Source organism: Pseudorasbora parva, chromosome 1 (genome assembly GCF_024679245.1).
Source record: "Pseudorasbora parva isolate DD20220531a chromosome 1, ASM2467924v1, whole genome shotgun sequence".
Taxonomy (NCBI): Eukaryota; Metazoa; Chordata; class Actinopteri; order Cypriniformes; family Gobionidae; genus Pseudorasbora; species Pseudorasbora parva.
In genome coordinates this window covers 40006088-40033573 of record NC_090172.1, presented here as the reverse complement: position 1 = coordinate 40033573, position 27486 = coordinate 40006088, and the positions used below count along the sequence as shown (strand labels likewise).

The following is a 27486-nucleotide window of genomic DNA, read 5'->3' as shown; positions in this document are numbered from 1 at the left end:
CTGAAATGTTACTTTGTTTTTCATTGGCATCGCAGGTTGTCATTTTTATTTTAAATGTGCAACATTTCTGATATTATATTTGTCTCATTTTTTTAACAGATGATTTAATAGCAGGAATCTTATATCCACTGTATATTTTTGTGTAATGAAAAGTATACTGTACTATAATGCAGTTTAAAATATATATATTTACAAATAAATATTGCATAGGACTAGGCTATACATACATATATATATATATATATATATATATATATATATATATATATATATATATATATATATATATATATATATATATATATATATATATATATATATATATATATATATATATATATTAATTTAAGTATAGTGATCCACATATTATAAGCTCAAATAAAATGCATTACCAAGCATTGGGAAGTGATGTCAAGCAAAGCTGCACGTAATTTTGGCAGACCCACTGTATAGCGAACATATTATGTGTATGCTGTATGTCTGTCTTTCTCTCTCTCTTTCTGTGTGTGTGTGTGTGTGTGTGTGTGTGTGTGTGGTAGCAGCAGCGGGAGCAGCGTTATAGTGCATGTGACCCTTCACCCACTTCCAACACAGGGAGTTCTCACGCTTCTCAGCACTATATAAGGCTGAAATAACCGCGGCTACATTACCCACGTCTTCACGGTAAGTGATATATGCTGTTTGTATTTTCTCTTCATTTCTCACCAAATTTAAATAACGAAAATAAAACATAGTGGCTGAATTCTATGTAATGAACGGAAGTTCGCGTGTATCATCTCTGACGAATGAAAGATCGATTGTAAATGTTTATTATAGAATATTATAGATTCTCTAATGGTGCGTGTAATTTCATGAATACCTGTAGGGTAGACCTCCTTTAGTCAGTTGCTTCACAATTCATTTACTAATGCGCGACAGAAAGAGGATGAATACCCGGAAATACTAGAGACCGATACCTAAATATTTGGCTAACAAGTCTAAATAAAGACAATATTGAAGTTAGTTTGATTTATGTTCCATGGCAACTACTACAACGTTTGTGTGTGTGCTCGTCCGTGCTGTCGTAACGCTGGAGGCAATGTGTTTGTTTGCAGGGGGAAAGGAGTGGTGACCTTTCACCTACTTCCGTGTTCCCTGAGACATGTAGGTCACATGCATGAGCTAAGGTGCTTGCACATTACATAACCAATGTTCAAAGGTCTTTTTACGATACACTGAACATATTATATTTATTTTATATCATGGACCCACAAATGTGATTATTACATTGCTGCCTGATAGACAAACTTGGTCTATGCAATTTCATGTAGTACATTGTAAAGTGTGAGGAAAAAAGTGTTATATTATAAAGATAACATTTATACATCCAAAAAATACTCACTATGTAAGATGACTGTATCCTTTTTCTATACATTATTACAACAATAAAATAATGTATAAATCTCACAAGAAACCACAGCTTTGACAGAATAAAATAACTGAGATTAATGGATTAACAACACTCATAATTAGACATTCTAAATATACATACATTATTGTTTTCATTATTGTTTGGGTTATGAAAGGCAGCACAAAGGTAGCCTTGAGTGTTTCTTTGAAGTGGTACACGCAAAAGAGACAAATTCTTCTTACTAGTACAGTATTGTTCAAAATAATAGCAGTACAATGTGACTAACCAGAATAATCAAGGTTTTTCGTATATTTTTTTATTGCTACGTGGCAAACAAGTTACCAGTAGGTTCAGTAGATTCTCAGAAAACAAATGAGACCCAGCATTCATGATATGCACGCTCTTAAGGCTGTGCAATTGGGCAATTAGTTGAATTAGTTGAAAGGGGTGTGTTCAAAAAAATAGCAGTGTGGCATTCAATCACTGAGGTCATCAATTTTGTGAAGAAACAGGTGTGAATCAGGTGGCCCCTATTTACGGATGAAGCCAACACTTGTTGAACATGCATTTGAAAGCTGAGGAAAATGGGTCGTTCAAGACATTGTTCAGAAGAACAGCGTACTTTGATTAAAAAGTTAATTAGAGAGGGGAAAACCTATAAAGAGGTGCAAAAAATGATAGGCTGTTCAGCTAAAATGATCTCCAATGCCTTAAAATGGAGAGCAAAACCAGAGAGACGTGGAAGAAAACGGAAGACAACCATCAAAATGGATAGAAGAATAACCAGAATGGCAAAGGCTCAGCCAATGATCACCTCCAGGATGATCAAAGACAGTCTGGAGTTACCTGTAAGTACTGTGACAGTTAGAAGACGTCTGTGTGAAGCTAATCTATTTTCAAGAATCCCCCGCAAAGTCCCTCTGTTAAAAAAAAAGGCATGTGCAGAAGAGGTTACAATTTGCCAAAGAACACATCAACTGGCCTAAAGAGAAATGGAGGAACATTTTGTGGACTGATGAGAGTAAAATTGTTCCTTTTGGGTCCAAGGGCCACAGGCAGTTTGTGAGACGACCCCCAAACTCTGAATTCAAGCCACAGTGCACAGTGAAGACAGCGAAGCATGGAGGTGCAAGCATCATGATATGGGCATGTTTCTCCTACTATGGTGTTGGGCCTATTTATCGCATACCAGGGATCATGGATCAGTTTGCATATGTTAAAATACTTGAAGAGGTCATGTTGCCCTATGCTGAAGAGGACATGCCCTTGAAATGGTTGTTTCAACAAGACAATGACCCAAAACGCACTAGTAAACGGGCAAAGTCTTGGTTCCAAACCAACAAAATTAATGTTATGGAGTGGCCAGTCCAATCTCCAGACCTTAATCCAATTGAGAACTTGTGGGGTGATATCAAAAATGCTGTTTCTGAAGCAAAACCAAGAAATGTGAATGAATTGTGGAATGTTGTTAAAGAATCATGGAGTGGAATAACAGCTGAGAGGTGCCACAAGTTGGTTGACTCCATGCCACACAGATGTCAAGCAGTTTTAAAAAACTGTGGTCATACAACTAAATATTAGTTTAGTGATTTACAGGATTGCTAAATCCCAGGAAAAAAAAATGTTTGTACAAAATAGTTTTGAGTTTGTACAGTCAAAGGTAGACACTGCTATTTTTTTGAACACACCCCTTTCAACTAATTGCCCAATTGCACAGCCTTAAGAGCGTGCATATCATGAATGCTGGGTCTTGTTTGTTTTCTGACAATCTACTGAACCTACTGGTAACTTGTTTGCCACGTAGCAATAAAAAATATACTAAAAACCTTGATTATTCTGGTTAGTCACATTGTACTGCTATTATTTTGAACAATACTGTATAAGTAGAATTAAAGTGCAGTGTAAATCATAGTTTGATAAGTATGGCAGTGTCAAGTCACCTTAGCCCTGGATTAGCTCGCTTTAATCTTACTTCTATGTAATACTGTTTGTGTTGTCAAAGATAAGCATCCTGACAGTCATTCAGATAATTCAGATCTGTTGACGTCATTGCATTAATCATTTATCAAGAGCTGATTCAGCTTTTGGGTTCTCAGACCAACAGCACTACAAACTGCTGGTCACCTATGTTAATAACTAAACATTGATTTTTCTATTTAACTACTGTTCAAATGTTCAGTACGATTTTTACTCTAAATAAATTAATACTTTTATTTAATTAAGGGTGCATTAAAATGATCAAAAGTGACAGTAAATGCATTTATAATGTTACAGCAAAAAAAAAAATTCACATAATTTTTTATCGAATAAAGGCAGTCTAGTTTTAGTCTGCTTTCAAAAACAAAATCTGCAAGCATTTGATCTGTAGTTTAATCATTCTGCAAGCAGTTTGATGACTAGCAGAGCCCATTTTAGTTCCTTTGCAACTCCTTATTACATCAAAAATGTTACAGATATTCAGTCACCAATTAAAGATGCATCCGAAAAATTTAAATAGTATGTTATTATTCATTTATTAAAAAACAATGACACATAATATGATTCTTAAACTCCTAAAAGGATTTTTTGAGCATTTGTGTGATAGCGGTTACTTTGTGTGTTGCGTCATCAATCATAATTAGTGTTTACAGTACATTCTGCTGTGGTGACTCATTATTGGGTGAAAGGGGATGTGAAGGGGTGTGGATGTCACATGAACACAATAACCTCTTACTTTCTGTTTTATCAGACAGCAGCAGCTACTCTCAGATCAGGATGTTGTCCTATCTTACTCGCTGGGTGTCCAGAGGTGCTTTCCAGGCCCTGAAAGGCACAGGCAGTCGTCCTCAACTGGTCAAGACACCCCGTATTGGGAATCAGACCCTGGCAGCGGCTCCTCTTCCCTTCACTGGGGGGAGTCCTGGAGTGAGGCAGGCCCAGGCTCTGGATCAGGAGAGACTACTGCAGATTGATTGGGATGATGGGAGTTGTAGTTTGTATCCGTTCACCTGGCTGAGGGATAACTGCCAGTGTCCCCTCTGCACGCTGCAGTCAGCACAAGCACGCAGACTGCTGCTGTCAGATCTGGACGTGCACACCGGAATGGACCAAGTGCAGCTGATGGACAATAAGGTTGGTCTTGGTAAGCAAAGCTTAAAGGGATAGTTCATCCTAAATAGGAATTTGTTATCATTTCATCATCATCGTGATTCATGTAATTTCAAATGGGAATGAAGATGTTCTGCTGAATGTTCTGCAAAAAGATGTTTTGCAGAATGTCCACACTGCTCTATTGATTATAATGAAAGTAAATGGGAATTAAAGCTGTTGCATTCCATAAGCATAAAATAAAGTTAGTCCTTACATGTTCTATATTTTAGGTTTATTGACTGCTAACTTTCCATGAGCTCTTGTGGTTGTATTTTTTGATACTTGACTGGCCTCATCCCCATTCATATGGCAAAGAACAGCAGTCATTTAAAGGGTTACTTCAGTGATTTAGCTTTAAGATCTGTATTTAAACTGGATCAATAATGTGCACTGTAAAAAAATAAAAACGGAAAATATACTGGTCATTTTCTGCCAGTACATTATCCATTCATTTTATGGGAATTTCCATTAACCCTTGAAACACATACTAATGCAATGTGTAATTCAAAATACACGTAAAACACCTGTAAAAAAACAATACTGAAAATTCCTTCATATTTATACAGTACATTGTGCCCTATTTTTTACAGACTTTTTTACAGTGTAGTAGAAATGTGAAATTATTTTTGAATTTGGTGCCTTCTAGACTAAGAAAATACATACAAATACAAAATACTGATACAAAGCAATATGCTAAATCGCTGAAGTAACCCTGTCATAATCGCTGTATGAAATGAAATGAAATGAAATGAGAACGAATATTTTCAATTTGGATGGACTATTTCTTTAAACCTGACTCTGCAATGCATCTTTAATCTCTGGATGTTTTAATGCAGACATTTTTACGGTCAAAATCCAGCCATTTAAAGGAGAAATAAGAAAGATTTCTCCATGCTGATTTTGCATCAGGTTCAAAGTTGTCACATTGACAGAATCTGCTTGGTTTTAATGTGACTTCTGTCTGTAATGTTGTTCATACATTGCTAAACTATTGACAATGAACAGGGGACCTTTTTTGCCTGTGAAATTTCTTCTACATTGTGCTAATGTGACCACACATAAACACTGTTTATATGCAGTAGTATTGCTGGTTTTAAAACAGTTATGAAGTCTGGTGGTTACTCTAGCACACAGTACATACTACTGAGCAGCTATGCTGGTCTTTAGCCCAAGTTTGCATGTGCTCAAGAAACATTTCCTTTTATCATCAATGTTGAGGTCATTGTCCAATTGTCATTGAACCTGTTTTTATGAAACTCATTGCAGGTGTCCATAACTTGGCCTGATAAGCACAGTAGTGAGTTTGATCCTGACTGGCTGAAGAAACGGTGTTTTTCCCCTGAGGCGAGACAGGCTCTGCAAGAGGAGCTCTTCCTTAATGGTGGGTTCATCATAATCTATTTGTCTTCATTGCCATTATCTTTGTATTAGCCATTTACCTTTTTTCTACTTACTTACAGTATATTGTACAGTACATTTTTAACCTTTCTATGGTTTATAATGTATGGCCATTATTAAGGGAAGTATAGCAAACTGGACACTCATTTTTTTTTTTCTGTATAAAACTGCAGTTCAGTTACAGTGCTGAGATGCTGTCAGCCTGTTGTTATAGTTATGCTCTTGATTAATCTACATACTTGAGTGTGGGGTGAATTTCAACCTATAATTTGGTTGATAATATCCCATTAAGGCACTCAAATTTGCTTGATGATTTCAGTTAAAAAAATGTTTAAATGAAGACTGAATAGGTTTTGTTTTTAATTTAGACAGCCATTTTTAGGATGGCTTCAAATAAAGTTTTTACACTCATGTAGGCTCACATTTGTGCATTATTTGTATTAATCTGTAGAACGTGTGGTCTGGACAAGAGGTTACTTTTGTAGTGTGCAGGCATGTCTCCCCAGAATCACCCCTGAGTGGAAAGACTTTTTCCATTTCCTGCCACATGGAATAGAGATTTAAGGCCATTTGAGAAGAGTGAGCTGTTGTGCTTATGTGCTCTTTAGGGATGCTGTGGTTGGAGGAGACTGAACAATGTGTCTGCCAGAACAAGCATCTTGCACATATTTGCATGTCTTGAGATTTTAAGATTATATTTTCAAAAATGAACGCATGTCAATGGGGCTTTGAAACACCAGAATTGTTCTTTAGTTTTACGGATCTAACTGTTGTTTTCAACCTTGTGATTTCCTCTCTAAAGTTTAGGAAATGATGCTGCTGTTTAGTTTAAAGACACAAAAGGCATTCCCCTTGTGCCCCCTAAAACTGTTAAAGACAACTAATAAATTTCCACGGTTTAAAGCATAGACTACACATCACAAGTGTCTGCTTCTAGCTGAGGTGTAAAACATACAAGGCTTGCATGTGTTTAACAAAGCTCCTTAACTGGCGACCTCTCGTATAAACTTGCCTCAAGCTGCCTGAAAGAGGCCTGTAAAGCACTCTCCTTGCTGTCTTGGGCAGTAATTCGACATTAGCCATTTCCTGACTGGTTAGCACCAGTTACTGACAATACTGTTAAAAAATTGGGGGTTCGTAAGTCATTGTTGTATTATTATTATTACTATTATAAATTTATTTTTAACAAAATATTTTTATAATTCACAAAAATATTAGGCAGCACAATTGTTTCCAACATTGATGATAATAATAATAATAATAATAATAATAATAATAATAATAATAATAATAATAATAATAATAATAATAATTATAATAATTATAATAATAATAATAAATGTTTCTTGAGCATCAAATCAGCATATTACAGGGATTTCTGAAGGATCATGTGACTGCTTTATCACAGAAATAAATAACATTTTAAAATATATTAAAGAAAATAGTTATTTTAAATTGTAATAGCGTATATATATATATATATATATATATATATATATATATATATATATATATACACACAGTGTATATTAATGATGTTTCATTAACAAAGTTCGGGAGGAGCACGTTCAAATGATCTATCCAATCATAATGTCATTTCAACTAGCTGACAGCCATAAGTAATCAACATGTCTACCTATCAGCTCAAGTGGAGGATCACATAAATACCCAGTCAACTCACCAATGTTCTTTGACAGGTTTTCAGCATCCCTTTACCACCCTGTCTTCCACATACTCACCTGGTTACTTTCCTAACCAGAGATACGTGGGGAGTACTCTGGGTTTGGGCCAAATACCGAGCTCGGAGCCCTCTCCTCGGACAGCATGCAAAATATGCATACCATTTATTCTATCAGACTTATTTGTAAGTGTGAATTCGTGATTAAGTGGTTGGAAAGAATTGTTATTAGGCTCATTAATAACGCAATTATGATAAAGCCTTTTTATTATAGCCATTTTTTCTATCCTTTAACAAAAAAAATCTTGCAAGTATACAGCTCACGGAAGAATTTTTATGACCCAGTGAACTGATTGACTTAAAGGGGTTTTTCAAGTGTTGATGTAGAGTTCTCTAATTTACAAGAGGGCACAAGTTTGCTTTACTGCAGTTACAAAATGTCCTGGTTCAGCTGACATAGTGCATGCCATGACATCATGATCCTTCACAGCATTCATTGTTCCTATCTAAATTCAAAATAGCAAAGCAGTCACATTGCTGCATTTAGATGAAAAACAGTTCACCCTTCCCACACAAAAAAAGACCACACTGACACAGACCAAAGTTAATGATGACTTAAATTACAGCTGAAGTACATTTAAACCTTAATTTTCCAAGTGGTTTATGGAAAACTAATGGCTTGACTCAAAAGAGGTGTCTTACTTAATCTATTTGAGAAGCGCATAGGAAGTGAATATAAGATGCGCCGCACATGCAATTTGAGTTATTCAAATCATATAAATCCATTTTTCAAACCCCATTTTGAAAGTGATCGCTGTAAGTGGTTTGTACTCTGGTTGTGAGCTTCTGTCTGCCCTGTTCTTAGTGAACTCTGTGCTGAGCGCTCAGTAGGGACTCTGTTGACAGAGTTTGACTGGACATAGCGGTCTGCCAGCAGCAGCCACTGCTTCAGATTACCATAGCTGGAAAACTTACAGAGGCAATGCTGATGGAAACTGTTCAGACACACATAAGCTGACACCTTTCTTTTCCTGCTTGCCTTTGTGTGCATAAATGTGTTTCCGTCTGTTCCAGAGACTGAATGGGTAATTGAAAAATAATGTCAATTTTTATTAAAGTCTCTCAGAGGGCCCAGCTGCACAGAATGATAACATGATATTAATCTCTGGCTCTGAAGACGACATCAGCTCTGCCATAAAACCACAGTATGCCAGTGAGACAGATAATATTGAGCATTACACGCTTATAAGAGCTGAAAATTACTGACCTGGACCGACTGAAGCACTTCACCCTGGGACCCATGCCCAGCTCACTCGCTCTCTCTCTCTCGATCAAACTCATTCCAGGCCCTTAGTATTAGAGGGAGGTATTTTCTCAGCCTTGCATGTCAGACAATTTTGGTTTTGTTTGCATTAGCTTGATTGCATGTTTATATGATTGCATAGCAATACTTCTGTAAGTGACTGATTTAGAAATAAGGGTTTCTCTCTCATGGTGTTCACTGCATGTTGTCATTTTGAAACTGCACAATTCATTATAACAATGGTTAGTATTAACAGAATTCAAATTTAGTTATTCAGCTGGTTGGCCAAGCTTCTTAAAGTGCCCCTTAAAGGTTTATAATTTTGTTTTGGAGGTCTCCAACAGGTTCAACAAGAAGTCATCTTCAGAACACAAGCTATCAGGCCCATCAGGCATCAATTTAATTAACACTTTCAAGGTCCAGAAAGGCAGCAAAATCATTAAAATAGTCCATGTGACTCCAGTGGTTCGACTTTAATTTTATTGAGGGTCAAAAATACTTGTTGTGCTTTATTCAACCTTTTCGTTCTAGCCTGTGTCAGTCTCCTACGCAGTTTACGTTGTAAATAGTGCAGCACTTCCGTCTGTAAAAGGCGTAGGAGACTGGCACAGGCCAGAATGAAATGTTGATTAGTCGTTATTTCCACTTGTTTTTGCAGAAAAAAATATTCTCATGGCTTGATTAAATTTAAAGTTGAACCTTTGGAGACTCATGGACTATTTTAATTATGTTTTTACTGCCTTTCTGGACCTTGAAAGTTTTAATTAAATTGCTGTCTATGGAGGGGTCAGAGAGCTCTCATTTGTGTTCCAAAGATGAACGAAGGTCTTCTCTTTCAGTTGTTGGCCCTGAACAATATTTTTTGTATATCTACTGTGACAATGTGTCAGGGGGAACAGTTTTCTAAATTGAGAGTAGCTGTAAAGGAGGTGCAGGGCTGGAAAATACTTGCAGAGCATAGAGGTCCAAGCAGTGAATTACAGGTCACACATGCACACTTCCCTAGAGGACGCCTGTGGAAGTAGACATAAGACTTTCCAGCAGTGTTCCTTCAGTCAAACATGCAGGCCCTCACCCAGTGTTCTGACCAATGTGTTCTGGGCTGGCCTCGACCCTGACACGCACGCACACTCATAATCTTTCATTATGTGAAGAAAGACATGTTTAGCTTGGAAGAGTTTAGCTACTTTTTAAGTAATGCTGACATCATTATCTGATGTGAGTCACTGTTGAATTTGCCATTGGGCCTTCTAATGCAGAATCTCCTCAATGGTGGTTTTTGGGGAACTGTTGGAGGTTTGTGAGTTGACAAAAAGCTAATTAAATCATAAAACTGAAAACTAAAAATACACATTTTTTTTAATGTATATATTTATTTACCTGCATGTCATGTGACCATTAACCGGCATCAGAAAATTGATCATGCAATCACGAATTTACATTATTGAAATTTTAACTATTCAGTTCTCAGGGGGTACTTAAATAAACATTTTAGGCCATGGGCTTGGCTGATAAAAAAAGGTTTGGGATTCCTTCTAGTATAATGATTGTAGTTCAGGATATTGGTTTTCCAGGAGTGGTCACAAGTTAAAGCTTAAACTAGTGCAGTCTAAGAGGCTGATTTCCATGAAAAAATGTTGAATTAAATGAAAGGGTGATTGTCGACACTAAGCTGTGCCATTGATTTGTGGTGTTTCAGAGCGTGAGTATTGGGATTCTGGTCTGCAGATCCCCACAGCAGACTTTGAGGAGGTTCTTCATGATGACAAGGCTGCACTGGCCTGGCTAGAGGCTCTGAGACGTATTGGCATCGTCTACCTGAGGGGGGCGCCATCGGAGCAGGGCCAGGTGGCCAGACTGAGCCAGAGAATTGGCTATCTCCGCCTCACCTTTTATGGGTATGGTCTGTAGCTTTGGCTGTTCTCTAATGAAAGCAATGGAATGTCTATATTTAGACTGATTTAACAATTGTATTAGTGAGCAAGACTCTGACAGAAGTTGCATATACAGTCATATTAATAGTGCAGACTTATTCGAGATTTTATACCACTGACATTAGTACTTACCTGTGGAAACTTGTTTCCACCACAGAATAAAACATTTTAAAGGGTAATTGCGACTTTCTTATCTCACAATTGCAGGAAATAAAGTCAGAATTGCAAGACATATATATTAGACAAAAAATAAAGGTTCACCCACTTTGAGATTTCTGGCCTCACCACTGACCCCTCCTAATGATCAAAATCTTCTTGATGGTTCTTTAACTGTTTTTTATTTATATAGTGCAAAAATGTCACTGGAAACAATAAGAACATTTCCAAACAAAGTGGTCACCGGCAGTACAGTAAGTTTAACAAAAATACCATTTCGTAAATTGTTAAACTGATTTGAACATCTGTGACTGTGTTTATACCAAAAAGTGGGCAAAAGTGCCATTTGTGTTAGAAATGTCATTCTTACTCCAAGATCTACAAAGAAAGAAAGAAAAAATAACCTGCTGCAAAGGGCATAAACCCACCACCAGTCATGGAAAATGTATTATGGTGTGATGAGTAATGTGGTCTGATCTTCCACCCTAATGCTCTACATCTGGACAGGTTTATAACTGAAGGAAATAAAAAGTCCCTCAAACTACAATGTTTTTTTTTAAACATGGTAGGGGGTTTGTAGAGGTAGGGGCACTCATTTCATTAGGTCTGAGGATTCTTTCCAACAGCCAAGGAATGCAAGGCCATTTAAAGGACCAGGTGTTGGGTTGGTATTTGGGGTTGGCCAAGGCTGCATCAATTTAATGTAAAAATATAATAAAAGGAGTATTATTTTGTTATTAAAATATGAAATAAATTAAAATTACATAATTAATAAAATATAACTATGATGTAAAATAATTATTTTCTATTTTAATATTATATATGTTCAAATGTAATTTATTCCTGTGATGACAGCTATCACATGACCTGTCATAAATCATCATAATATGCTGATTTGGTGCTCAAGAAACATTTATCATTATTATTAATGTTGAAAACAGTTGTGCTGCTTAATATTTTTGTGGATACCGTGATGCATTCATTCATAATTCTTGATGAATAGAAAGTAGAAAAGAACAGCATTTATTTGAATCTTCTAAAGGCAAAATATATCTGTTTATACCACACACCATCTTGGCTATTGACTTGGGAGTTAAGTAGTGTGTAAAATTGGCAATGCAACCTTAGAGCTGGTCCATAGAACTGTTCCGTAAAAGATTATCATGGATATCACGGTATGAGTCATCTGTCTACACCATCATTTTATAAAAGCATTTTGTGCTGTAACTCTTGGCCAACAATCAGAACAATGTTCCGTTTTCAGAAAACTGCCTCTGAGGGCATCTAAATGAGAGCTGATGTGAAAGAGCTTTGCTTTACAGTTAGTTAAACTTGTTCCATTGCTCTAGATTTACTGGAAGATGATTAGTGAGCCCGAATTCTGAAATTCTGATGTATTATTCTTGCCAGACAACAAAGCCTTTCATTAGAACTTGCAGATAAATGTTTTTAAAGGGAAGGGTGAGTGGACGGAAATCCCAGACAAATAGAGGATCTGGAGAGAAGAGACAGAACAGAAACAGGCGAACTGTGAGCTTCTGGCTGTAATCATAAAGTCCTGCATGAGAGCTCCCTCTCAGCTGACACCTGTTAAGAGACAGGCTTAGTGATTTAACACCATAGCCCCAGGAGCTCAGTCAAACTGGCCAAAAAGCAGCTTCACCTGATCCAGACTGGGACAAAAACCATTGCATCTGCCAAAGATCAGGACTTCATTGGCTAGGGATCTTCACATGTGTGTCTCACATGGAGTATTCTGGTCTCTAATACAGTATTATTGATACCACTATATGCCGAATTTCCTTTTCTTTTCATTTTTCTTTACAAAAAAGAAAAGAAAAAAAAGAGCCACATATACTCCTCTTACACAACTGCTGTTCCTTCCATTGTTTTCATTTTGATGACATGAGCAAATTGGTCTTTTATAGAGGTGTTTCTATTTCTCTAGGTTTGTTCTAGCAAACCTGCATTTTTTACTTGAACAAACTGCTGTTGTAATGTACTGTTTTCCAGTAAAATTGTGAGAGTAGATGCAAAATTGTGTAAGACTTGTTGTGTCCCAAATGGCAGCATTTATTTAATCAGGGCATATGGCATGGAACAGTGCATAATTGGGACAACTTTGTATTCAGATAATCTATTTATATCTATTACGTTTATTTTTTATACTTCATTGAACTTTTTAAAGCATAAATCTGACCAAAAAAGCCATTTGTCATTGGGATAAATATTATTAAGATTTATGAATGACTATTTAACATTTATTTTATGGAAAAAATTGTTATCTTAAACAGTTTTGCTTCTCAAAGTAAATAAAAAGACACAAATACCGATTCAATACAATTATTCAATTTATGTATTTATTTTTGAGCAGGTGCATCAAGAATCCCCCCCCCCCCCTCCAAAAAAAAAAAAATCACGATTAGGTTAATTGTGTTGCCATAACAAAAGTGTCTGCTTTGTTCATTGCAGTGATTCCTTTAGTCTTTAAATTTACTCTCAAGATGGTACTAAATCAAGTAAGCATTTTACAGCTTTAGTTTCCTACAATAAATACATGGAGAGATGCAGTAAAACTTTACAAGGCTATAGTCACCTGTTCTGACCCATCGTCTCCTCTGTGCTTTCACAGACACACGTGGCAAGTGCAGGACAAGCCAATGGCTAACAACGTTGCATACACTTCTGGAGAACTGAGCCTGCACACAGATTACCCTGCTCTGCACCATCCACCTGGGGTGAGTATTTTTATAATAAAAACAGTTTAGTATGCCATTTGGTTTATGAGGAGACAGGAAGTATACCCATAGTTGTAATACCCATGCCATATAAACATTTGTGTCCTCACACACCACACACGTTGTGTTTCCATGTTTTATGGGGACTTTCCATAGACGTAATGATTTTTATACTCTACAACTGCTGGCAGGTCCCCACGATGTAGGTGATCTCAGGTTTTACTACTTTTGTAGGGACATTTTGTGGTTATACAGTAACATCTGGTTCACTATCTTTGTGGAGACTCTTCATATATGTTATGGTTTTTATACTGTACAAACTATATATTTTCTCCCTTTACACTACCTCTACCCTAACTACCCATCACACAAAAATGTCTGCATTTTTACATTTTCAACCAAAAAAAAAATCATTCTGTATGGTTTATAAGCTTGTTTCCTCATGGGAACCTCAATTTAGGCCCCCATGGTGACACGACTCCCCATGAGTCAGAGCGCATTCAGGTTGTAGTCCCCACTGGGATAAAAAAACACACAGCACACACACCATACTGTTCTGCATTACTTATGTCAATATATGGATTTTTTTGGATCATGAAAGGACCTCCCTTCACTTGTGGTTTTTAAAATACGTTCATTATTATTGTTCCTAGATACATTTTATAACGTGTGTCTATTTATATATAGACATTATATATGTATATGTGTGTGTAGGTGCAGTTCCTGCATTGCGTCCGTCAGGCTGAACAGGGTGGTGAGAGTGAAGTAGTTGATGGGTTTCACATGGCTGAGCTGCTCCGGAGGGAGGATCCTGAAGCTTTTAACATCCTCTCCTCTCTCAGGGTTGATTTCACAGACAGCGGTTCCGACTACTGTGACTTCAGCGTGCAGTCCAAAAACCATATTATAGAGTAAGACAAAGTGTGACTCCAGCAGACGCTTACACACTCACATAATCACGCATAGCTAATGCCACGGATTAGCTTTGTCACTTGTAATCCTCATCATCATTGGCTGTACGTCAATAATATACTTAACGGCACCATCTCATGGTCAGTTGTGGCAGTGAGACTCACAAGAGCGAAATCTCTAAAAATGAATGTATATGTATTAATGAGAGTCCATTATGAAAAGGAAAATTGTCATCATACTTTTTCATTCTAATGTTGTTCCACGCCAGTTGCTTTCCACATTGTAAAACAGAATTGTACTGGTTGTTTTAATAAACGACACCAAGAGACTAAAGTTCTCATAAATCCTCATCATTTTTAATACAAACATGTCTGTAATTTGCAGTGTGGACTCTGAGGGTCGGGTTGTGAGGATCAACTATAACAACGCCACACGAGACTCGGTGCTGGATCTGCCTCTGCATCAGGTTCAGCTTTTCTACTCATCTCTAAAGGCCTTTGTGGAGCTGCTCAGCAGGCCTGAGAATGTGTTCACATACAGAATGAAACCAGGTCAGTATGGCCTGTTTCCCTATAGAAGACCACTGTAGCTGTCTTTCATAGTTTCTTAACTTTTTTCTATTTTCTCTACATTAAGAAGGCAGACTCAAGTCTGTCTTTTTCATTCAATATCTAATTTTAAGGTTTTGAAAAACATTTGACTAGAATTATTCCCCAATTGAATCAAGCTTTTTTATTGCTGTACTTGTTACTAAACCCAATATATGCACATCTAAATAAGGGACTAATGCTGGTTGTTCATTTTATCCCTGTGCAGGTGACTTGGTGACCTTTGATAACTGGCGTCTGTTGCATGGCCGGAAGAGCTATCTGTCACGAGGTCACAACTCAAGACATCTAGAAGGAGCATATCTGGACTGGGACGAGGTCATGTCCCGTCTCAGGATCCTCCAGAAGACTGTCCGTGGAGACAGCTAGATACGTCATTATAGGAAGCAAAATGATTTGTGATCTGTCCTCTGGTGATGCCTCATTAGTAACTTTAAAAACAATATAAGAAAGCCTTAAAAAGTTTCGGATCTTGGGATATATTCTTTTGGGCATTTCAGTTTTGGCAAGTAGAAATTTGTTCTTCTGTAGTCCATATATTCTATTACTGTGGCCTTTTACTGAGGGGCCATTTAAGTCTACAGCACTTTCTTGCACATACTTAGAAAGCGCAGTCATTTTTTTGGCTCGACTTTTAATTTCTTTGACAAGGGACATTTTTTTCCCCAGAAGTGATTTAAACTTAGTTTTAGTCATTATATTAAGGATCAAAACTGACAGTAAAATTTAGTTTAGAACTAAATACTTAGATTCTGTGTAGACAAATGCCTGAAGTTTGGTACTAGATTAAACAAATACAGTGGGGTTATTCTGAACCACCAATGTTTTCAATATTCATATAGCACATGCTGTAAAACAGTGACACTCTGATGGATAAGCCTGAGATGAAACACTTTGTTTGATACATATTTTATTACGCTTAGCCTTTATGTATATTACATATGGTGCCTACAGAGCTAAAAAAGAACGTTTTAGCCATCCTCTGATTATGTCTTACATTGTCTTGTCTTGTTCTAACGGTCAGTACTTTTCCAGTCTCTCCACATAAATATTGTTCTAAGACCATCATCCCATCATGATTTATGGTACTGTTTTAATGCAGTCATTTTTAATATACAATACGTTGATTTTATCAATATTGTTTATATTCTGCTTGATTTGCACTTAATTTTAGTGTAGATTATGAACCATTCAATTTATATTTGCTTGTATTGTAAATAGTTGTTTGGACAATGATGGGTTATTGACCTTTGCAGAGATTTTCTTTTTTTTTTCATGTGGCACAAAACTATTTATAAGCTGATGTCCAAAATAAAGTATCTGTTTTGATATATGGAGATTGGATAGTTTAAATAAATTATGGTCAGTACTTGTATACTGATTGTCATTAGCAGTAGAGATTAAGCTCTTTGATACTTGAAAAGCCTCATGACGTTTTTAAAGAAAACTGGCCAATTTGTATAAATGCAGCAACAATGCAAATATAGCTCATGCGGCTATTAGTTTATTTAAAAAAAATGTTGGAGCTGAAGTGTTACTTGTAATGTTTTGGCAACTGACAAATTTTGTTTTATTTTTCAAAATAGCAATAAAATGCATTTATAATATACCCAAATATATTTCTTTGTCATTCATGCACTGGTTATATCAGGGGTCATTATTTGAATGTTGTGGATATGAAGAGGTTTTTGATGGCATAAAAAACAAAAAATGTCTAAACTAAACTCCAAAATGTAAAACGGTTATTGAAATATGAAGCATTTATTTTATGATAAAATTACATTTGTGTTTGATGTTGATTTTCTAGTTGGTCTTTGACAGACTTTTTTCTTTAAAAATTCTAAATTTTAGGATACAAGTATTCATTAATAAAATATATTTCACATAGTAAAATGACCTGCAGCAAAAGTTTTGGGTTGGACATCTTTTATTTTCATATTGCGAAAGCTGTACAGGTTCTATAAATATTTTTAAATGCTGAAATATTTACATCCATATCTTTATTATTTCCTTTCCCTCTTATTCTGAACAATACACAGACTAAAATAAAAGCGCAAATAATGTGCAACTGTATCTCTCTCACACTTTCAAAAAACAGACCTGATGCACTGTCCAACTCAAAACTTATGTTTTGGGAGACTTTGGACGCTGGGAAATCAGTTTTGTGCTATTTACATCTCTAAACCAATAAACGGTGGGCTTTTCAAGTCCATTTACAGTCTGCATACGACAACAGAATTTAATGGAGACGCAAAAAAACAGCCTTTCCGCGTTTTTTTGCACATTCATACATGTAAATTATTAAAAATGTGAGCAAAACATAAAAGATTATTAAAATATGTAAATGTGACAGCAGTTCTGCCCAATCTAGTAGACAAGAAGAGATGATCAGAGACAATCTGCATCTCGAAGAACAGACACACTCTCTTTGCTATCTGTGTTTCTAACACAAACACACACGATCACACACAGACAAGCAGGAAGAGGACACTTCAAACAGGACATTTTGGACAAGACTTTTCCATCACTTTTCAAACAATCACCAAATGCAGCTGTCTTCTAGATCAATAATGCCTTTCATTGCCGTGTCAAAAAACGGCAACAAACAAACAGAAAACATAGAAACGATGCCTTTCACCACATTATGAACACTGGAGGACAGTGGATGGACTCGAAGGACGTGATTGGACTTGTTCTTGGACGTGGACTTGGACTTGGACGCACTATAGTTCTAGTATTGCACATCTAGAAAACACTACAATTTTTCATAAACATTTTCGTTGCTTTTTCAGCATTGCTTCAGAGATGTACAGATTTCTTCCTTTTTTAAATATTCATTTTTCTTTTAAGTGACATGCAATTTAACACAGCAGTTCACAGACAGGGAACTTTACAGCAGAAATATAGCACAGTAGTTTGAGCCTCACGTGGCAAGAGCTAAAGAGATACACAGACCTTAGACCACTTACAGCAGGTGGAGGAGGGCGAAAGGAACATTTACGAATGGGACAGCTGCTCCGTCGCGGACGGTTAAGGCAAACCCCTCATACGTGGCAGAGCAAGATTGCAAAGACTTGAACATTTCACCCATCACAGACAGAACAGACTGGAATTTACAGTACAACTTAGCACATAAATATTAAATACACAGCCTGTTGACTGTTTTCAGAGGGGGTTGAAGAGCCTGACCTCTGCATGCCAGTGCCAACTCGCAAGAGCTGCGTATGGGACCTGCATGCATCCAAATGCCTTCGATTGCAATAAATAAAAGTGTATAAATGTGAGGGCACCAACCAATAGTAGTCAAAGTCTGTTCTTATTCTGGTTGGTCCATACTATGGGAATGAATCACCAGCAGTTTAGTGTCGGACTGGAATACTATATCAGGTACATGATGAGATATATTATATGAATGGGTTGTTTCTTTTAGGACAAATGTGCTGAATATGCGAATACATCTACATGTGAATTTGTACCGGAACAGAGGTCCCTACAAACTTCACTTGGCAGGAGTGTCAGCTTGTATTGAACAGGAGTATTGCAGGGAGTTCAGGAGCGGGCTGAAGTAAACGTAGGAGATAAATGTGCTAGCTCGGTAGTGGACGAGGGGACAGCATCTTGGGCTTGCCCTCTGACTCTTTCCCTTTGACCGCCGCCATGTAGGAGAAGAGGCAGAGCACCGAGTAACAGATCTGATGTGCCTGTTTGAGACAGAAGAGTTAACAGTTATTTACGTGAAAAAGAAAAGAATATCACTTTATAACCTATGTAGGGCTGGGCAAAAATACTGATTTCCTGGTTATTTGTCATCTTCATTAGAACAATCTCAATTTTTAATTCTTAAAATCCCAAGAATGTTGTTGTTTTTTCTTCTAAACAAGTGCTGATTGGTGGCTCACCTTAAACCTGTTCTTATTAGTGAATCAAAAATCATACAGGTCAACCAGTGAATTCCAATGCCAAAAAAATGGAGAAGGAAAAACAGGCTGTCACCTGATGGAGTTTGGATTCCTTGCCACTGTCACCTTTAGGGGTTTGGTAAAATTAAAACGAACGATGCCATCTGGGGTGGGCAATGTATGAACAAATATGATTAACCGGTAGAAATCACAGTTACACTTATGATGTTGCTGTGCTGTGCTGTCTTACAACACGTGGCTTCACAACAAATCCGTGACTGTTCTTGAATGGCCCAGCCAGAGCCCTGACTTAAACCCAATTGAGCATCTCTGAGACCTTAAAATGGCTGTCCACCAACGTTTACCGTCCAACCTGACAGAACTGGAAAGGATCTGCAAGGAGGAATGGCAGAGGATCCCCAAATCCAGGTGTGAAAAACTTGTTGCATCTTTTTCCAAAAAGACTCATGTCTTTATTAGATCAAAAGGGTGCCTCTATTAAATACTGAGCAAAGGGTCTGAATACTTTGGACCATGTGATATATAAGTTTTTCTTTTTTAATAAATCTGCAAAAATGTCAACAATTCTGTGTTTTTCTGTCAATATGGGGTGCTGTGTGTACATTAATTAGAAAAAAAATGAACTTAAATTATTTTAGCAAAAGGCTGCAATATAACAAATGTAAGGGAGTTTGAATAATTTCCATACCCACTATAATTATATATAATTAAATATGCATGTTTTTTTCATCATTTTTTCTAGTTTTTCTAATTAATTTGTGTTTTTGTTCCACTGTAGTTTGTTCAGGTTCAACCTTAAAAATGAGTGCTCAGTGAACTAGAACTAAATGTATTATTTTCTTTTTTTAGTCAAAATAACCAAGAGAATCGAACTACAAGTGTGAACACACCTTAAATGACACTTAATAATTAGTAATATTCAATTTGACTGCACTGACATTATTGGAGCACAAAACTTTGGCTGAATTGAGCTGAATGATAACACCAGAGCCCCATTCTTCGCGATTCCATCTTTCAAACTTTAGTTAGTGTGAAATGTTGCTGTTAGAGCATAAATAATACCTGTAAAATTATAAAGCTCAAAGTTCAATGCCAAGCGAGATATTTTATTTAACAGAAGTTCCCTTTCAAAGCCTACAGCGAATGGCCGGTTTGGACTACAGCAGGAAGTGCAGGGATGTAATGACGTCACTAAAATGGTTTGTTGACTAACCCTCCGCCCACAAGAACACGCAAAAAAGGGGCTGTAGTCTTGTTGCTCTCCCACGTGGAGAAGAGCGCGCAGCACTTGCATCTCCCCGTTAGTGATGTCCGGTTCGCGAACGAATCGTTCTTTTTAACTGGATCTTTATAGTGAACCGGTTGACCAAGTTCACCAAATCGTTCTAAACGGTTCGAGTCTCAAATCAGGGCTGATCCCACAAAGTACTATAGTTATAAAGTTTCTGACATGAGTGACATTCTTTCCGACTAGAAATAAACTAATATCTTGAAGTAGATGTTGTAACTCCAATCGTTAGATGAAAGTGAGACATGTTTTGCTGAGAGATCTGATGAACTCACGAGCAGCTGATATTGAGTATGCACGTGTAACTGAACGTAGCTGTTTGTCGATCCTCAGATCAGCAGTACAGAATCGAAAATATTCCTGTCGGACACGTTCGATACTGAGAACCGATGAGCCGATGAGCTGCGCATACGTGTTATTTCAGAGGAACGAAATACAGGTTACGTGTATAAAACGAAGCATCACAAAGCATAACAAAGCTGTCTTATCACTGTATTATTTTAAAGTTTGGAAACAATGGATTGTAAAACGGTCAAATTAAACATTTATTTGTTTGATCAATAATGCATGATATTTTCAGGAACAGCTTTTTTCTTATTTAAAAAAGTCGATACACATTTTAAAATATAATCAAAACAGTAGGTTTGATATAGACTCAAATTTTGGGCCCTGGGTACAAACCATCTTGCTGGGCCCCCGTACAAAATACCATAGTGATACCAATGGGTGGGGTATTGCATTTTTATCATAAAAAAACACTTAAAATGTAAACAAAATAAGCCACACTCTGATTAATGTATATGTATGTATAGAAAACTGACTTCTAAGTCAGTTCTAAGTCGTAGGGTTAGGTAGAAGTAGGTCTACTAAGGTAGAAGGTTCAATCATTCAAAAAAAAAAATTTGTTTGCTATGCAAACAAAATATGCATACAATTATTCGGAATTTAATTAAGAGCTTGTGATTCGTGATGAATCTGAAAATCTGTATCAATACCCAGCCCTACTGTGTACATTATTGTATGAATACTAAAATCTTACCATAGGAGTCTTGTACTTATGGATCACCACTTCTTTAGTTTCAGGAACTGCAAATCCCGTGGAAGACACAAAATAAACAGTTCAACAGCAGTGGAATAGCAAATATGAATTTTTCAAGGGCAAGGGGCAGAAATAGAAATAGAGAGAGAGAGAGAGAGAGAGAGAGAGAGAGAGAGAGAGAGAGAGAGAGAGAGAGAGAGAGAGAGAGAGAGAGAGAGAGAGAGAGAGAGAGAGAGAGAGAGAGAGAGAGAGAGAGAGAGAGAGAGAGAGAGAGAGAGAGAGAGAGAGAGAGAGAGAGAGAGATTTCATTTCAAGTTGAGGTTGTAAGGAAATCCGGAGTCTGCTGGGTTTTTCCATCACTGGAATGACTTTTACTACAGGCATGAGTGTATGAACTCGAGTTTAGGAGAAGCGACATCTGACATGAAGGCAGTGCAGTGCAGATGAGGAGTCGACAGCCATTAGTGGTGAAAAGGGTGTATGAAAGTTGATGACAGATGTAGAGTTAAATGAGGAGGACAGGTTAGGGAAGAGAAGAAGAAAAGATAAAGGTGACAGCACTTTACCTGCTGGAGAATGAAGGTTTTCATAGCAGCAAAGATGAGGGGCGGATTACAAAAAGGAAGCACATAGACACAGCACTAACCCAGTCTAGAGCCGACTCTTATGGCTAAAGGAGAGATTTCATACACTACAACTCCCTTCATAATATAGATCTCCAAAAGAACTGGTTAAACAATCTTTGAAAGGTTTAGTTATTATCTGAACTCTATGAAGTCTTCTGATGACTATGACAAACATTAAAGCTGCATTCTTGATTTAAACTGTGACTCCACCTTCAAAACGTGCATCTGAGGAAACAACGGATATCCAAAGCTGACCTGATCGATTAATTCATCGCAGAAGAACTTGAACTGTCTTCATAAAACTTCTTCGTCTCAGCCGATAAAATGACTGTCCAAGGGGGACAGGATTCTGCAGGCAGACAGGATCTTGCTCATTTTTACGTTTTATGTAACATCTCATCCCCAGATGGTGCATTAATAAAGCAACAGCTAAAAATATAGTCATATAGCTATCTTATATATAACCTCTACTCCTGAAGCTCACACACGTCGTTCTGACTGCCACATCTAACAGCACTGAGCCTGATAACTTCTCTGCTCTGCATGTGACTGAGTTACTGCTGTGTCGCGTACAGGCCTAGAATCAAAATGGGGGTAATTACCAAACTCCTCCAGGACAAAGACTCCTTTCACTGTATTGCACTTTTTAATGTGACTCAGCTCTATGAAAACCTAAAACAAACAAAAAACAAACAAAAAAAACAACAGGACACACTGTTACCAACTCAATCACACACTTGTGAGAAAACAAAACAAAAAGTATTTTTGAAGAGATGACAATCTGGACAGTTAGTAACTGTAAACTAGGGAGAAACGGAGAAAGAACATGATAAGCAAGCTGTTGAAAAGCTATCAGAACTAAAATATGACTGCACAGAAAGAGAAATTTCCATGTTGACTGGATTACATGGGCCAGTGACGCAAATGGAGAGCCATGAACATTTCAACACCTACGCAGCATTATGGGTCTTCATATTCTAGAGTAAAAATGAGCCCAGATATGGTGAAATATATATATATATATATATTTATTTCACCATATCTGGGCTCATTTTTACTTTATATATATATAAAATTTATCAATTAAACAGCCATGTCTTAAGATAATCTCACTTTAAAGAGAAGCACTCTGTATATTTATAATCCTTGTCTGCACTATTCAGTATGACGCATCCTTACGGCACTCGTGACTTGTATTAACAGAAGTATCTTTAAAGCACTAAAGAACTAATATGAACCTGAAGCTGTGAACATTTGCACCAAAAGTGGGAACAAAATCATGGCAATGTTCCCCCTACGTGCTGAAAGGGCCCATGCAAAGACATCCATGGAAAATTCCATCATCATCATAAAAAAAGACAAACAGACACACAGACCAAAAAAGAACCAAAGAGAGAGAGAAAATAATACAAAAGACATTAAAAAAATAAGCACACAAAAGTGACATCTGCCAGAAAAGCTACAGAACAAGGAAAAGAAAGAAAAAGTAAATGACAATGTTATGCTAAAAAGCAAAGACTGCAGAGGTTGTGTACCTTCCGCTCCTTGCAGGGGGAGAGAGCATGGGAGAGAAACGGTTTGGATTATTATTGGACAAAAAGAGCACAAAACACCCTCTGGTGCTTACGAGCCCACTCTTACAGGATTAAACTACAACCGCTGATTCCATCCAGAAAGAATAAAGTCTTCTTACATTAACTGTTAATATCTGCCATTATGTTTATGTTAGTTTTGAAGCCCTGATGTGTTCCCACCCCATTACCCTCCATGCCTCCTCCACCAGCAACGAAGACCAGCTCCCTCACACATGCCTACAGCCAAAACAGAATAGTGCCAAAACCATTACAACACACAACTACACTACATAGATGATTTTTTTTTATTTTAGTTTTAAACAATGCTGAACTCATTCAAGGATTACGTCATTTGTCCCTAGGGAAACTTGTCTTGGACATACAGGCAAGTTATGTTAGCAGTCTGTAATGACTAGTGACCACAGAGAGGTATATATATGTCATAATGATATATTAAAGGGATAGTTCAGCCAAAAATGAAAATCCTATTATCATTTACTCACCCTCACATCATTCCAAATCTGTACGCATTCCTTTTTCTGAAGAACATACAAAAAACTGTTTGGGCTTCTATTGACTTCCATTGTATGTACAAAAATACAATGGAAGAAAATGGGAATTGAAACAGTAAGGTTAAACATTCTTTAAAATATTTTTTTTTCATGTAGCACAGAAGAAAGCAAGTCATACAAGTTTGGAATGATATGAGGGTGAGAGAATGATGAAAGATTTTTAAATTTTTTGGGAGAACCAAACCTTAAGGTCATTACAGCGACTGAAGACTATGACCTAGAAAGACCTTGGCAAAAAAAAGTTAGTATGTCAGAATGAAATAAATGGCTTAAGGTTTACATAGTTTGCTAATCATTCCAGTCTTGTCCGGAGTATCAGCGTTACATAATTACTGCTTTTCACCTTGAGGGAGTTCACTAATGGGATATGTGTTTTTTCCCATCAAAAAGAAAACCTTTTATCTATTTTTTTGGAAATACATTCAGAAATACACATCAGTTTCCCTTCTCTTTGAAATGACTTTACATATATGCTTGAAGAATAGCAGCGTAACAAGAGTCAAATTAACCAGGTTAAATGATCGCAGAACAGTGGTGTTAGGTCACAGAAGGTGGACATATGCTCTTAATCACAAGCAGCAATCATAATCACAAGTAGCGCCTATAAAATCCGGCTTATTAAGAACTATTACGTGATTGTCTCCCATTAGAACTAATTTAAAGCATATTTTTATACATTTGGTTAAGTATACAACTAAACCTCCCTCAAGTAGTTTCAAATTAGAAATGTATTCTTTAAACCTCCCCAGCGATACATTACTGCTTTGAATATGTTTTGCACAAGGTTCTACTTCTTACCTCTGGCACACCACAACAAACCGACATCACACCAACACTCACATACCGTAAGGACCAGAGCTGGGCACTGTGACCATTAACACGTCATACTAACACACACAGCGGGTGGAATGTTCTGACATTTGAAAAAGTAAATCTCTGCTTATGATTTAAGCAACCCAAAAACAAACATCCAGCAAATAAAGCCAAACAACAACGGCAACAACAAAAACGGCTATTCCTCTTAGAGATTCTTCAGGAACAACACTTCCAGACATTTATAAAAGCTTCCAGATTTTAGATTTGACCTTGTATTTAATTATTTAGCAAATATTTGTATTACTTAGTGAGTTGTTCCAAAAAACCTCTTTAGAGGAAGGAAGGCACAAATAGAAAGAAAGAGTGAAAGGAAGGAGTAGAGACATGGCGAGATGATGAGATGAATTCAGACAAGAAGTGGCAGAAGAGAGAAAAGAGAAACAGGGGAATGTATGGATTGAGAATGAGAGGAAAGGTTGGTGCTGAATTTGGCAAGCACTTTGTCATGGTTACGCTAAAGGCATCACCTCCTACCTGGCTGTGCATAAATTTGAGGTTGATGCCTTCCAGTGTGACCTGAAGGAGACCACCCTCCCCTGTCTTCATGTCCTGAACAGGAAACTCGCCTCCCAACTCTGGACCTACACACACATTTTTTTAAAGACTGCATCAATGGCTCCTGTAAATTCAGCTTTGCTATCACAGATATATATTAAACTATATTAAAATACAAAACAGTTAATGTAAACAATTAATGATGTAACTGAAAAGACTTTTTCAATAAAAACCAAAAAAAAAACAAATCTTACCAACCCCACACTTTTTGAAATGTAGTACAGACATGCATTATACCTGGTTTTATGCTTTGTTGTCGTGCAGCGGCACGCTCCATGCTGTCTTTAACACAGTAGTACAGTTCCCGACACTTAACACACAAAAAACACAGAAAGAGAGAAAGTGAAGCACAGTAATTAAGATTAACAATACTGAAACAATACGACATTTTTTTATTTAGAGTAAGAGTGTATCAGTGATGCACGGGTTCCAAAATGAGCGTGTGCATGCGGTCACCCGTGGTTACGAGTCATCCAAAAATATTTGTAATGATATTCTGGTCGTGGTCGGTCGGGTCGTTTGAAATAAAGATGCTAATTAAACTTTTGTAATTTATATAGTACTAAACACAATTTTCTATGAAATATATAGGCCTAAATTGGGTATTTGTGAACATTTATTTATGGATATTGTAGTCTTTGGCTTAGTCTACCTGTTTTGTTAGTCTAAAATGCCTTAATAAAGACTTTATTATCATATTCTATGCCTGCATTTTGTGCTTGCAAGAGCTTCAATTAGGCATCCACATGGTGAAATAGCCTAAGCCACAAGTGGGAAATCCTTATTTAGCTTTTGAATGTTGAGCGTTAATAACTTTTAAATATATGCTGACGCCGGACAAATGCCCGTTTTGCCAACACGCTGAACTGAGCAATGCTATTGTACAATTTTAATAGGCTACTTTTAAACGCATATAGTTCAGTAATGTAATGTCAGTTTTATGTATTTTCTTAGAGGGGGTGGGATTTTTGTTGGGAAAGTCGCGGGAGAGACACACACGTCGATTAGACTGGATAAACACATGCAGTGTCTTAATAGTTAAGAAAATGAAAGTAAATAAATTAATAAATCAAGCATTCAGAAAAATAACTGTTTGCACTCCTAAGGGCTTTCACACTTTTCCAAAAGTGGGTCTTCTCTCAGTTGACCTGCTGATGAATTCTTCTTCAGGGTTGAAACATAAACAATGCATACATCAATAATAAGCATCTAGACAGATGAAATGGAAAATGATGCGACACCTCAAGAACTGCCTGCATTGCACACCACGTCAGGGCCTGAAACATTTCTCTCCTCCACAGGCTGGATTAATGGATATTATAGGCCAGGGAAGCTGACGGAGGGCGGCCACACTCCCCGCACCCCTAGTTCCTACGTCTATGGCCCAATGACGCTACAGTGAGCAGTTGCTACTTTTAAAAAATGTGGGACGTGGGCTTTTTTTTTGCAGTCCGAGTTGCAGGCAGGTTAGTTGAAAACGTCGGTAAGGGTGCAGATTTTTTTATACATTGACCCGCGCATCACTGGAGTGTATGTATGTTTGTACTACAGCATGCCTTTACACTGATGTGCGTCTCACCTTCTTAGTGTAGAACTTGTTAAGCTGTGTCTCTTGGCCGTTCCTCCTCCACAGACACAACACTTTGGTCTTGGGACAGTAGGTCATATTTATGAGCTTCTCATACCACCAGCGCTCATAGACTGTGCCAATGTTACTGCGCAAGACAATGCAGTCATCACACACCTAAACACACACAAAAAAGAGGAAAGGAGGACTGAATGCTCAGTTA

General features: G+C 37.1%; 2 protein-coding genes across 4 annotated transcripts in view; one reads left to right on the top strand and one right to left on the bottom strand.

Annotated features, from left to right (window-relative positions):
• The first annotated feature begins 525 nt into the window (after positions 1-525).
• On the top strand, positions 526-16855 carry bbox1 (butyrobetaine (gamma), 2-oxoglutarate dioxygenase (gamma-butyrobetaine hydroxylase) 1). Of its 3 annotated transcripts, none has more exons than XM_067440532.1 (9): positions 549-663; positions 1095-1166; positions 4119-4501; positions 5786-5900; positions 10598-10796; positions 13621-13726; positions 14441-14637; positions 15023-15189; positions 15455-16855. In XM_067440532.1, exons 3-9 carry the CDS (start codon positions 4145-4147, stop codon positions 15613-15615), a joined length of 1302 nt encoding a protein of 433 aa, XP_067296633.1. In that variant the 5' UTR covers positions 549-663; positions 1095-1166; positions 4119-4144; the 3' UTR covers positions 15616-16855. The 3 variants fall into 3 exon arrangements, with proteins under 3 accessions (XP_067296653.1, XP_067296633.1, XP_067296644.1); XM_067440543.1 differs by having other exon boundaries at positions 550-663; positions 1095-1143; XM_067440552.1 differs by lacking the exon at positions 1095-1166 and having other exon boundaries at positions 526-663.
• A 302-nt stretch (positions 16856-17157) lies between these two features.
• Positions 17158-27486, bottom strand: part of madd (MAP-kinase activating death domain) — a 71230-nt gene continuing 60901 nt past the window's right edge. The window contains 6 exon segments of the mRNA XM_067424569.1: positions 17158-18947; positions 21494-21540; positions 22722-22791; positions 25616-25722; positions 25934-26006; positions 27276-27440. Coding sequence (XP_067280670.1) covers positions 18834-18947; positions 21494-21540; positions 22722-22791; positions 25616-25722; positions 25934-26006; positions 27276-27440 — 576 coding nt within the window. The 3' untranslated portion in view covers positions 17158-18833.